Source organism: Scyliorhinus torazame, chromosome 17, assembly GCF_047496885.1.
Source record: "Scyliorhinus torazame isolate Kashiwa2021f chromosome 17, sScyTor2.1, whole genome shotgun sequence".
Classification (NCBI taxonomy): domain Eukaryota; kingdom Metazoa; phylum Chordata; class Chondrichthyes; order Carcharhiniformes; family Scyliorhinidae; genus Scyliorhinus; species Scyliorhinus torazame.
The window spans coordinates 34,127,249-34,140,379 of NC_092723.1; the positions used below are offsets into that span (position 1 = coordinate 34,127,249).

At 47.5% G+C, this 13,131-nt stretch overlaps 1 protein-coding gene across 5 annotated transcripts in view; it reads left to right on the forward strand.

Annotated features, from left to right (window-relative positions):
• The window catches only part of celsr2 (cadherin, EGF LAG seven-pass G-type receptor 2), a 430,851-nt gene that overhangs the window by 282,245 nt on the left and 135,475 nt on the right, over positions 1 to 13,131 (forward strand). For all 5 annotated transcript variants that reach the window (XM_072480304.1, XM_072480305.1, XM_072480307.1 and 2 more), the window contains exon 6: positions 11,582 to 11,739. In XM_072480304.1, the coding sequence (XP_072336405.1) occupies positions 11,582 to 11,739 (158 nt within the window). The remainder of the gene's footprint in view (positions 1 to 11,581; positions 11,740 to 13,131) is intronic.

A 13,131-nucleotide genomic window follows, 5' to 3' on the forward strand; every position in this document is an offset into this window, starting at 1 on the left:
CTCCAGAAGTTTATATTGCTGATGGTGGTTAAGTTGCTGTCATGACCCCCTCAAGGACCATGGGGAAACTATCATTGCTCTCCTTGTGGGACCTGTGGAATACGAGCTCCCCAGATAGTGGGTGGAGGCCACCCGCCTGGGGCTCGTTATGTGTTAATATAAAAGCCTCCCCAAAGCAGGGCCTGGTGTGGTTAGTTCTCCCAGCAAGGACTGTACTGGGAGTGCTGTTCTGCTTTGAGCAGAACTCTGTAAATAGTTTAATAAATTGATGTTTATTTACACCGGCATTCTCAAGTTACTTAACTGGCGCTGAGAATTAAAGGGAACTCTGGACTTGCTTGTAGAACCGCCTGACTGCAAGAAGTTGCTGTTTGGGACATAACATCGTAACCATTTAAGATGCCGTTATTCGGAAAGTTGGAAGCATTTAGCAGGTGGCTGGAGGATGTTCTTTCATGAGGCTGGACATGAACCATGCTTATCTGTAGGTGGAGCTAGACCCAGAGTACAGAAAGCTTTCCACTATCAATGCACATCGGGGATTGTTTGAGTACACCCGTTTCCCATTCGGGGTTTCATCAGCCCTGGCAATTTTTCAGCGGGCGATGGAGAACATCCTGCAGGGCCTACCAAAGGTGGCCATCAATTTGGATGATGTGCCCATTGCAGGACCTACAGAGAGGGAACAAATGGATAACATACAGGAAGTGTTCTGGCGGTTTTCCCGTGTAGGCGCTGGCTGAAGAGGAGCAAATGTGTGTTCTGTGCTAGAGCGGTGACCTGTCTCAGTTACAGGGTGGACAGTAATGGTCTACACCCAGTGGAAGATAAGGGTTGCCCATAAAAGGGGCCTTGACCCTGAAGAACGCCACTGAGCTCTGGTCATTTTTAGGTCCAGTCAACTACCAAAGGAAATTCATTGTTAACTTGGCCACTCTGTTGACTCCGCTCCACCACGTGCTATTGAGGAAGGACCAGGAATGATGCTGGGGCCCTTCGCTGTTAAGTCGTATCTGTCCTCCACGCAGCTTCTTGTGCATTATGATCCGGCTAGGTCCCTAATCTTAACATGTGATGCTTCCCCAATGGCATCGGGCCGGTGCTGGCCCATGGACAAAACGATGGCACGGAATGTCCCATCACATTCGCTTCGAGAATTCTGGCGGACGCAGAGCGACATTACGTTCACATAGAGAAAGAGGGCTTGGCAGTGGTCTTTGGGATAAAAAAGTTTCACTCTTTGACCATGCGGATGCCCTCAGCCATCAGCCGTTGCCTGTGAGCGCCCCGTCCCCACTTGTGGCAGATGAGATCATTGCGACTCTCAATTTCCTGGACACCTTGCCGGTAACAGCTGCTCAGGTGTGCGTGTTGACACTGTGAGATCCAGGACTGGTGAAGCTTCACCTCACGCTGTTCGGGAAAAAGGAGGCTCTTCCGGTAACCCTACAGTCTGTCGCCCAGATGTTTGTTGAGCTGAGTGTAGAAGACAGTATCATATAGTGGGGAGCCCGTCTGGTTATCCCCCCACAGGGTCAGGAAGCTCTGTTACAGGACCTTCACAGTGACCATTGAGGAGCATCTAAAATGAAAATGTTGGCCCGCAATTATGTCTGGTGACCCGGTATGGATGGGGCATCAAAAGGATCATGCACAGCTGCCAGGCATGCCAGGAACATCCAAAACTTCCACTGGCAGCCTACCTTCATTTTTGGGAATGGCTGGGATGCCCATAGGTACGCCTGCAGATGGATTTTGTGGGATCGTTTCTGGGTTCCATGTTCCTTGTTCTCATGAATGCTCACTCAAAGTGGCTAGAGTAAGATGGCCTCCGCAACATTCATGGCCATGATAGAGAGGCTATGTGGTGTTTTTGAGCACCCATGGAATCTCTGAGGTCCTGGTGATGGATAAGGGATGTCGTTCAGCAGTGAAAAATTCACTGTTTTTATGAAGAGAAATGACATTCGGCATGTTGAAACCGCTCCGTTTTATTCCTCCTCCAATGGTCCAGCAGAAAGGGTGATCCAGACCTTCAAGAGGGCTTAAAGAAGCAACTCACACGGTTGATGGGCATGCGACTGGCGTGCTTCCTTTTTAATTATCGCACAACTATCCAGCAGGAGGAGGATGACTCTGAACCCGGTATGGATGGAGAGGAAACCATTCCGGCAGACTCCAGCGTATCAAGGACTGAGGTCCCAGCAGTATCTCTTCGGAGGTCAGCCGCCAGGAATAGACAGTGGGCAAATCAAAACACCCCACCCGACCCAGAACTGCAACAAGCGTAAGCGGGCAAAGTGGAGCAGAAGGCCCCCGCCATTGGCGGCTGAAGGGGGAGCTTTGGAATTTGGAGGGAGGGGTGTCATAACCCTCACAGAGACCATGGGGAAACCATCACTGACCTCCCCATGGGACTCATGGTACGAGCCTCCCAGATAGCGGGCGGAGGCCACCTGCCTGTGCTCGTTATATACTAATATAAAAGCCTGCCCAAAACAGGGCTTGATGTGGCTGGTTCTCCCAGCAAGGACGATACTGGGAGCGCTATGCTGCTTTGAGCAGAACTCTAACTAGTTTAATAAATTAATGTTAATTTACCACTGGAGTCCCCAAGTTACTGACGTTGCAATGGCGATCTCATTGCAGGGCAGCTAACTGGGAGTGACTCAATGGATCAGTGGAGCTTTTTCTGTCCACTTTTTTCATATGTTTGCAGTAGTTCACAAGCAGAAATGAAGACTATAGCACACAGAACTCCATGAAAGATTTAATTCCAATTTTTTTCTCAGCAATTTTACCTCCTTCCCACATGTGAATGAATGCATGAGTTTCTTACTGTGGTACAGTACTGCAGACACCAGTTCACCTCTGATATCTTGTCCAATTGTTTTTTCATGAGTGTGCTTTCTCAGTGCATATCAAAGACTATTTCACCACAAATAGGTATCACAGCCGAGCCCAATTCAGTTCACATCAGATGCTTATACATGATAGCAGAGGTTGCTAGATAACAATCACGAGCTGCAATCATTTTTTTCACATTGTAACCCAGGTTACAAAGTGCCTCTCATACTGCCTCACATGTGACCAGCTTACTTGGGATTGACTGGGCAACATAGCTTAGCCAAATAGACTAATGCAGCAAGACAATGGAGAAACATGGCATGTGAGTTTAAAACAAAATGATACCTGGAAGGCACAATAGATGTCTTAAAATAAGACATTTACTTTCTTAGTTCTTGGCGGTATGAAAACTGTAAGTCCCCAGAAAATTGTTTGTGTGTGGAGCAGAAAAATAGGGAACGTTTTGGGGCTCCAAGAAGAACTTGAGGAAAAGTAATGTAGTTTGCATTTGGTTGCCAAATATAAAGTGTCATGGGTTGACAAAAAGCCTGGAATCGAGTTACTCAGAAAGTATTGGTACATTTAAAATCTCTCCCCCCTTGAACTTAATTTCTTTGGCGTTTTCAATGCAGACAATAAAATGAAATTTTTCTCGGATTATCATTTCCATTCAACCGGTCTTTGTTAAGTCTGAAAAGCATTTGGTTTGGTCGGTTGCCGTTGGAGGCTGGTATAGCTGCTGAAAGGATGATCTGATAGTCGAAGAATTCTTTTGTCTGTAGGGGGCCTGGGTAGAGTTGCATGGGGCTGCTCGAGGAAAAAAGGACCGGGACAAACAAAGGAGTCTAGAAACGTCCAGGCCTGCAGACTTTGAACTGCTTAAATCCTTCCAGGCTTATGTTGGAAACGCTTGTTCACTGAAGCCCAGCAGCATGTTTCTTGTTATTGTTAGATCTTTAAAGGGGCACTCTTCGCGATAAAGTCTTTGGCAAACATTTTTTATGTTTGTTTACAAGCAGATGGTGCGCGGGTGTAAATTGCATCATCTGCGCATGAACTTATTGTAATAGGTCTTCTGCCTCTCTTTCTCTGGAACAATAAAAGATTTATCAAACACTTTCTTTCGTGACAGTAATGGTCGTTTAAAAAGCTAAAATGTTGCCACCTTTCGAATAACCTTTAATTTCTTTAACGTTGTCTAGATTGCCCAGGTATTGCTTCCTGCGCAGTGAAAGACCCCTGCGCACCACTCTCTCTTTGTACATTTAAGCTGAGGGCCAGCCGTTCTGGGCTCTGTGAAATGCAGGAGACCCAGATGCTGTCTTAGTGGAGATGTCTTCCTGCGTTGGCTTCACTGAAACTAGCTGATCTAACCCAATGGGACATCGGAAGTGCAGCCAGAGTAAGGAAATCCATGGGAATGCAGTCAGCTGCACTCCCGTATTGTAAAGGCATTGTTAAATTGTTGAGCAATGTCACTCTGTTGGGCTGAAGCGCAGTGTGTGACAGAGCAGGGGTTTGTGATTCTGCACACGTTCAGTCCCTTGACTGTGCTGCAGAGTCGGTAGAGGTGATGATTCAAGGCCCACCCATCCTAAAGGGAGGAAAACAATATTAGAATAGCCATCTCAAACCTCTCTCATATACCCCCCGCTGCGAGGCATTGAAAGAGCACTGGAACATGAGTAACCAAAGAATGGATTGTGCAAATCTGATGAGGCTTATATCCCAGTTAACCAAATGTACTGTACATTGTTAAACTTAACAAATTGCTTAGATCCAAAAAGGATAAAGATATCGAGAGTTATTGGACCAGCGCCACACATGGCTGATCACACTATAAGAATGTAAGAAAGCATTAGAATTATGATTGAGAGAACCTTCAGGCAAAACAGCATTTATAAAGTAAACATTTCACAATGCCAAATCTCCATCAAAAATGAAAGAACAGCGTATTCTTTCAGCTAGAGTCACTCTTTCTTTGAAAAGAGACATGCATTAGTTTAATCACAGTAACAGAAGGCAAGCACATTGGCCGTGATATTCTGGGCCCACTTGCCGCAGGCGCAGATCCTGTTATGGCCGTTAATTCTCACAAGAGTGCCATAACCGGAATGCGGTGGTGAGATTTCAGTTTGAGATTTCCTCCGCCTGCAATGTAATCAGGTTCACACCCATTGAGGGCATGAACCTGATTATTATGAAATTAGCTAAATTTAACACCATTATGTCCGGGGTCGTCAGATGTTTCCCCCATGCTCCCCCCACTTCCGTTAGCGTGATGTCACGTGGCCTCGAATCACTGCTGGTTTCCAAACTATTTGATGACCAAGCTGGGATTCAGAGATTAGTACAACTAATTATTAATAGTATAACTATAATATTAGTATAACATTGCCGGGCCGTGGCCTGGCACAGCCTCCTGGCACCCTCGCAGTGCCAGCCTGCCAGTTTGGCAGTTCTACGGGCAGAGCCAGATTGGCAGTGCCAGGGGGCAGAGCCAGGTTGGCAGTACCTGGTGTCGTGGCCAGGGGCTGGCCCTAGGGAAAACCATTGGGGGAAGTTGATGCCCCGGTGCTGACGGTGATGGGGGGGGGGGGGGGTCGGGGTATGATGCCTCGATGCCAGCGATGATGGAGAGGTGATAATGTCCCGATGCCAGCGATGATGGCGGGAGGTCACTCTGATGCCTTGTGGTTGTGGGCGGGGTTTGACATGAACATCGAGTAGTGGAGGGGAGATTGCCCCTCTGTCTTCTAGGTTTGTGGGCGTTCCCGTTATCTGCTGGGAGCCCTGATCTCTGTGTTGGGGAGGGGCATTGTGGGAGGCCCTTTACACTGACTTTGAGATTGGGACACCCTTTAAGAAAGGAGTGGAATTGCTGCCCTGGGAATGATGGCTCCAATCACACCCCACTGCTTTTTTTTGACAAAGTGTCAGAAGACCTGGAGTGAACATCTGGCTGTGTTTATGTGGGAGAAAAAGTTTCCAGTCAAAACCTGACATGTTGCCATTTTTTCCGGAAAAAACCTTTCTGTAAATTATCACAGTAACATTGTCCTCACATGCCATTTATTTTTTGACATAATTTATATGGTTGTATTTTGTGTTTGTAAATTGATTTGTTGTATAGTTCGGCCAACTTATTTTTATGAAGACAGTACCCTGTTAAGAAGTAACCTTTAGTTCTGTGCATATATCGTAAACATTTTTGGGCATGCTAAGAAAGTCATTGGCTAGGTGCTGGACAGACATTGCAAGCTACAAGTGAATTCTGTACATCGTGCTAACTGACATTTTGTAATAATTTAAGGCACAATGCTGAACTTGCTCTAATAGCCTCAGCTGTTCTGGAAAATACTGTTGACTTATGTTATTTTCAGGGTATTTCTAGTCCACATTGGACGAGAAATGCAGGTTTATTTGTTTATCCAGGAGGGATGCACACTTTCAAATTCTATTAATAGAGTCTATCAAGACAGTCTTTTACAAACAAAGCACTTTTTTTAACAATCCCCCTCTGGATAATTCAGAGGAAACAATGTGCAAAGGAATAACAAGAGTTATTTTGAATCCTTTGCTTAATGTGTATGAAATAGGGTTGCACCACCTTGAAATAATGGGCGGGATTCTCTGACCACATTCGCCCGGCGACCGGAGAATCCAGCCCGATGCATTCTCCATTGTCTGCCTCTCGCCCATGGCGTTCTTGCAGGAGCAGAATCCAGCCCAATGTACCTGCGGATAGTTCAATATTGCCCAGTTGTAGGGCAGTATGGTAGAACCAGTGAGCCTTACTTCTGTTGTGGGCAAAATCTTGGAAAGGTTTATAAGAGGTAGGGCGAAATTCTCCCGCAACGGCGCGATGTCCGCCGACTGGCGCCAAAAACGGCGCCAATCAGACGGGCATCGCGCCGGCCCAAAGGTGCGGAATGCTCCGCATCTTTGGGGGCCGAGCCCCAACATTGAGGGGCTAGGCCGGCGTCTGAGGGATTTCCGCCCCGCCAGCTGGCGGAAATGGCGTTTGTTGCCCCGCCAGCTGGCGGAAATGGTGTTTGGTGCCCCGCCAGCTGGCGCGGAAATGCGGCGCATGCGCGGGAGCGTCAGCGGCCGCCGAGTTTCCCACGCATGCGCAGTGGGGAGAGTCTCATCCGCCTCCGCCATGGTGGAGGCCGTGGCGGAGTCGGAAGGGAAAGAGTGCCCCCACGGCACAGGCCCGCCCGCGGATCGGTGGGTCCCGATCGCGGGCCAGGCCACCGTGGGGGCACCCCCCAGGGTCAGATCGCCCCGCGCCCCCCCCCAGGACCCCGGAGCCCGCCCACGGCGCCTGGTCCCGCCGGTAAATACCAGCTTTGATTTACGCCGGCGGGACAAGCAATTTCTGGGTGGGACTTCGGCCCATACGGGCCGGAGAATTGAGCCGGGGGTCCCGCCAACCGGCGGGGGGGTCGGAGAATGACGCCCAGGGTGTATGATCCTGGAAAGGAATAATTTGGTTAGACATAGTCAACACGGTTCCGTGAAGGGTAGGTCGTGCCTCACAAACCTTATTGAGTTCTTTGAGAAGGTGACCAAACAGGTGGATGAGGGTAAAGCAGTTGATGTGGTGTATATGGATATCAGTAAAGCGTTTGATAAGGTTCCCCATGATAGGCTACTGCAGAAAATACGGAAGCATAGGATTCAGGGAGATTTAGCAGTTTGGATCAGAAATTGGCTAGCTGGAAGAAGACAAAGGGTGGTGATTGATGGGAAGTGTTCAGACTGGAGTCCAGTTACTAGTGGTGTACCACAAGGATCTGTTTTGGGGCCACTGCTGTTTGTCATTTTTATAAATGACCTGGAGGAGGGCGTAGAAGGATGGGTGAGTAAATTTGCAGATGGCACTAAAGTCGGTGGAGTTGTGGACAGTGCGGAAGGATGTTACAAGTTACAGAGGAACATAGATAAGCTGCAGCGCTTGTCTGAGAGGTGGCAAATGGAGTTTAATGCAGAAAAGTGTGAGGTGATTCATTTTGGAAGGAATAACAGGAAGACAGAGTACTGGGCTAATGGTAAGATTCTTGGCAGTGTGGATGAGCAGAGAGATCTCGGTGTCCATGAACATAGATCCCTGAAAGTTGCCACTCAGGTTGAGAGGGTTGTTAAGAAGGCATACGGTGTGTTAGCTTTTATTGGTAGAGGGATTGAGTTTCTGAGCCATGAGGTCATGTTGCAGCTGTACAAAACTCTGGTGCGGCCGCATTTGGAGTATTGCGTGCAATTCTGGTCACCGCATTATAGGAAGGATGTGGAAGCATTGGAAAGGGTGCAGAGGAGATTTACCAGAATGTTGCCTGGTATGGAGGGAAGATCTTATGAGGAAAGGCTGAGGAACTTGAGGCTGTTTTCGTTAGAGAGAGAAGGTTAAGGGGTGACTTAATTGAGGCAGACAAGATGATCAGAGGATTGGATAGGGTGGACAGTGAGAGTCTTTTTCCTCGGATGGTGATGTCTAGCACGAGGGGACATACCTTTAAATTGCGGGGAGATAGATATAAGACAGACGTCAGAGGTAGGTTCTTTACTCAGAGAGTAGTAAGGGTGTGGAATGCCCTGCCTGCAACAGTAGTGGACTCGCCAACACTAAGGGTATTCAAATGGTCATTGGATAGACATATAGACGATAAGGGAATAGTGTAAATGGGCTTTAGAGTGGTTTCACAGGTCGGCGCAACATCGAGGGCCGAAGGGCCTGTACTGCGCTGTAATGTTCTATGTTCTAACCCTCAAGAGTATTGACAGTCAGAGAGATCTAGGTGTACAGGTCCACAGGTCACTGAAAGGGGCAACACAATTGGAGAAGGTAGTCAAGAAGGCACACGGCATGCTTGCCTTCATTAGCCGGAGCATTGAGTATAAAAATTGGCAAGTCATGTTGCAGCTGTATAGAACCTTAGTTAGGCCACACTTGGAGTACAGTATTCAATTCTGGTCGCCACACTACCAGAAGGATGTGGTGGCTTTAGAGAGGGTGCAGAAGAGATTTACCAGGATGTTGCCTGGTATGGAGGGCATTAGCTATGAGGAGAGGTTGAATAAACTTGGTTTGTCCTCACATGAACGAAGGAGATTGAGGGGCGACCTGATAGTGGTCTATAAAATTATGAGGGGCATAGACAGAGTGGATAGTCAGAGACTTTTTCCCAGGGTAGAGGGGTCAATTACTAGGGGGCATATGTTTAAGGTACGAGGGGCAAGGTTTAGAGGAGATGTACGAGACAAGTTTTTTACACGGGAGGAAGTAGGTGCATGGAACTCACTGCCGGAGGAGGTGGTGGAAGCAGGGACGATAGTGACATTTAAGGGGCATCTTGACAAATACATGAATAGGATGGAAATAGAGGGATATAGATCCAGGAAGTGTAGAAGATTTTAGTTTAGTCGGGCAGCATGGTCGTAGCAGGCTTGGAGGGCCGAAGGGCCTGTTCCTGTGCTGTACTTTTCTTTGTTCTTTGTTCACAGTGGGTAGCACTGTTGCTTTACAGCGCCAGGGTCCCAGGTTCGATTCCCGGCTTGGATCACTGTTTGTGCGGAGTCTTCACGTTCTCCCCGTGTCTGCGTGGGTTTGCCCAGATTTCCCCCACAAGTCCCGAAAGATGAGCTGTTAGGTGAATTGGACATTCTGAATTCTCCCTCTGTCTACCAGAACAGGCGCCGGAGTGTGGCGATTAGGGGCTTTTCACAGTACGTCATTGCAGTGTTAATATAAGCCTACTTCTGACAATAAAGATTATTATTATTATGTTGTCATGAATTAATCAAGGTTAATTTCAAAATAATGACCTAGACCAGAGATTTTGGTTCCCCCACCTGCAAGTTGGAGGGGTATTGAATTTCTGGATGGCCTTCCCGCCCACCCCCAACATGTCTGCAATTTTACTTGGGCGGGCAAGACAGAGGACGGCCTACTGACTCTGGCCCTAATTCAAACCCTTTAAGTGCCCACTTGGAGCCAGCAACTTAATGGCTGCTTCCCGCCCATTCTCAATTTTGAGACTAGCAGCAGGATGAGGAGTTCAGGCGCAGGGTGGAAGCCCGACAGGTTACACTGCTTGAGCCTTGGTTGGAGAGTTGGTTGCTGGCGGGGGGGGGGGGGAGGGGGGGGGGGCTGTTGCCTCCCTCAAGAGCTCTTTTCACCTTTGAGTGCAACTTCCACCCAAAGTCTTTTCCAACCCCTTCATACCTACCCCAACCTAGGCCTTCCCATCAAGATCCCCAACACCTCTCTCCGCTCCTCCCAGGCTCCACTCATCCTCCCACCTTGAGAACCTCAGTGCTTGCACGTACCTGGACTTCGATTTTGGGACAAAAACAGAAAATACTGGACAATCTCGGCAATCCTAACAGCACCTGCGGAGAGAGAAGGGAGCTAATGTTTCGAGTCTGGATAACTCTTTGTCATTTGTTAGAATTTGGGAACTGTTTCTACTGCCACTAATCAGATTGACCACCAATTTTGAAGTGGCACTTATTCCCTCACTCAGTTAGAAGTCCCGTTTCCAGACACTCCTTGGAGCATGTCATGCAACAAAATTATTTTTTATTCTATTCAGTAAATATGCTGGGAAAGGTAACATGATATTTTAGGCATGAATTATTGATGGATGTAATTTCAGTTGTTTATGTATATGGGATGGCAAGAGGCGGAATCCAAAATCTGAAGTGGTTTTGAACAGGGCAATTTTTGTTTCTTACTTGGTGAAATTCCAATGCAATGTCCCTCTTCGATCAAACTTTTGGTTACCTGTTCTAATATCTCCTTGTCTACCTCAGTGTCAACATTTGTGAAACAGTGTCAACACTCCTGTGAAATACTTTGATAAATTTTTACTACCTTAAAGGTGCCATATTAATATCAATTGTTGTTGTTGGTGATGCCAAATAATTAAACTCACTTTTTCTCCTCATCTCAGTCCTAAATGATCTATGCCATATCCTCAGACTGCGACCCTGCTTCTGGACACCCCCGCCATTGGAAACATCCTTCCTGCATCTACCCTGTCTAGTCCTGTTGGAACTTCATAGGTTTCTATGAGATTCCCCCCTCATTCTCCTGAACTTCAGCAAATGTAATCCTAACCGACTCAATCCCTCCTCATACATCAGACCTGCCACCCCAGTAATCAGTCCAGTGAACCCTCTCTGCACTCCCTCCATAGCAAGAACATCCTTCCTGTCCAGGAAAGTGAAGCTGGTGTCTTAGATCGATGTTTGAGAAGAGAATTATTCTTTTAATTAATTTTCATTAATTAACAGCATGCAGTTGATGGGCTACACTGTGGGAAGACATTTCAGTCAAAGCAAAATCTGCTTGTGATGCAGGACATTGCTTCAGGGATCCACCCAAATATACTTTGTAAAACCAAATTTTATTTGGCTGACTTGTTTTTAAATGATGTTGAAGTAGCTGTTAAATAATATGAGCTCCATCAATTTTGTGCACTAAATTACAGAGCATTTTTCTGCATTTCAATTCTCTGTGGGCTGGATTTTGCCAGTTTGCGTGGCTTCCTCAAATGGATATCATTTGGCAAAGCTAATGGCAGAGGAATGTCAATTGGCCTGCAACCTGTGACAATTTACAATTCACGTGACATCTCTTCTTCGTCGTACGTTTTTCCGACCAATTTTTGCATTAATCATGGTGCACAAAATATACGGCAAAATATATTTGTTTGTTTTTTCTCCACAGCCAGTTGTTGGGAAGTCAGGTGTTCCTCAAGGACCTTCAGAGCAAAAGGTTGCTGTGGTTACCGTTGATGACTGTGACACTTCTGTTGCACTGCGCTTTGGCAACTTCATTGGGAATTATTCCTGTTCAGCTCAAGGAACCCAGTCCGGGTCAAAAAAGTAAGTTCATTTTTTAAATAAATGAAATTAACTGATGAGAATTCTCCCCTTTGTTATCACAGAATATGGGCGAGGTCTCTGGCGTCCCCGCGGCATGTTTCCCGGGGGCGTTTGCGGCCCGCTGTTGGCCGGCGACGGGGTCTTCAGGTCCCACCACCGTGCCGTCAATGGGATTTCCCATTGAATCCACACCACTCCGCCGGGATACCCATGGTGGGCGTGTGCCGTCGGCAGGATCATCCGGACATGAACAGCAGAAAATCTCGCCCAAAGACTATTCATATAAAAAGTTACTTTTTCTACACCAGTGTCTCAATGAGTACAGTGAACTGTAAAGAAAATTCCAGCTTCCATCAAAAGCAACAACCACTTACACTTCTATAGCACCTTTAACAGAGACAAATATCCCAAAGGACTTCCCAGCAGTGGAAGGAACTCAAACACAGATTCAAAGTAGGGGTGACCAAATGCTTGATTGAAGAAATTAGTTTAAAAGGATCTTAAAGGAGGAGGGGGAGCTGGAGAGGGATGAAGCAAGTGGATTTTAGGTGGCTAAGGTCATAGCTATTAATGGTGAGACAAAAAAAGGGGATTCACAGAAGGCCAGAGGCACAGACACATGCAGAGAATAAATCCACTGCCCGCTGTCGAGTGCCATATGATCCATTTGGCCCATTCAGTTTGCACGGATCCTCTGAAAGAGCACCCTACCAATGACCAATCCCCAACCGTATCCCCATAACCCCACCTAACCTACACATCTTTGGACACCAAGTGGCAATTTAGCACGGTCAATTCACCAATCCTGCACGCAGCACGGTAGCCTTGTGGATAGCACAATTGCTTCACAGCTCCAGGGTCCCAGGTTCGATTCTGGCTTGGGTCACTGTCTGTGCGGAGTCTGCACATCCTCCCCGTGTGTGCGTGGGTTTCCTCCGGGTGCTCCGGTTTCCTCCCACAGTCCAAAGATGTGCAGGTTAGGTGGATTGGCCATGATAAATTGCCCTTAGTGTCCAAAATTGCCCTTAGTGTTGGGTGGGGTTACTGGGATATGGGGATAGGGTGGCGGTGTTGACCTTGGGTAGGGTGCTCTTTCCAAGAGCCGGTACAGACTCGATGGGCCGAATGGCCTCCTTCTGCACTGTAAATTCTATGATAATCTATGATAATCATCTATGATGATAATCTTTGGACTGTGGGAGGAAACTGGAGCACCCGGAGGGAACCCACGCAGGTACGGGGAGGACATGCAAACTCCACACAGTCACCCAAGGCAGGAATTGACCCTAGGCCCTGGCGCTGTGAGGCAACAGTGCTAACTACTGGGCCACTGTGCTACCCACGCTTGACTGACTGGAAGATCAGAAGATCGAATTAGCACTGAGGGGAAAA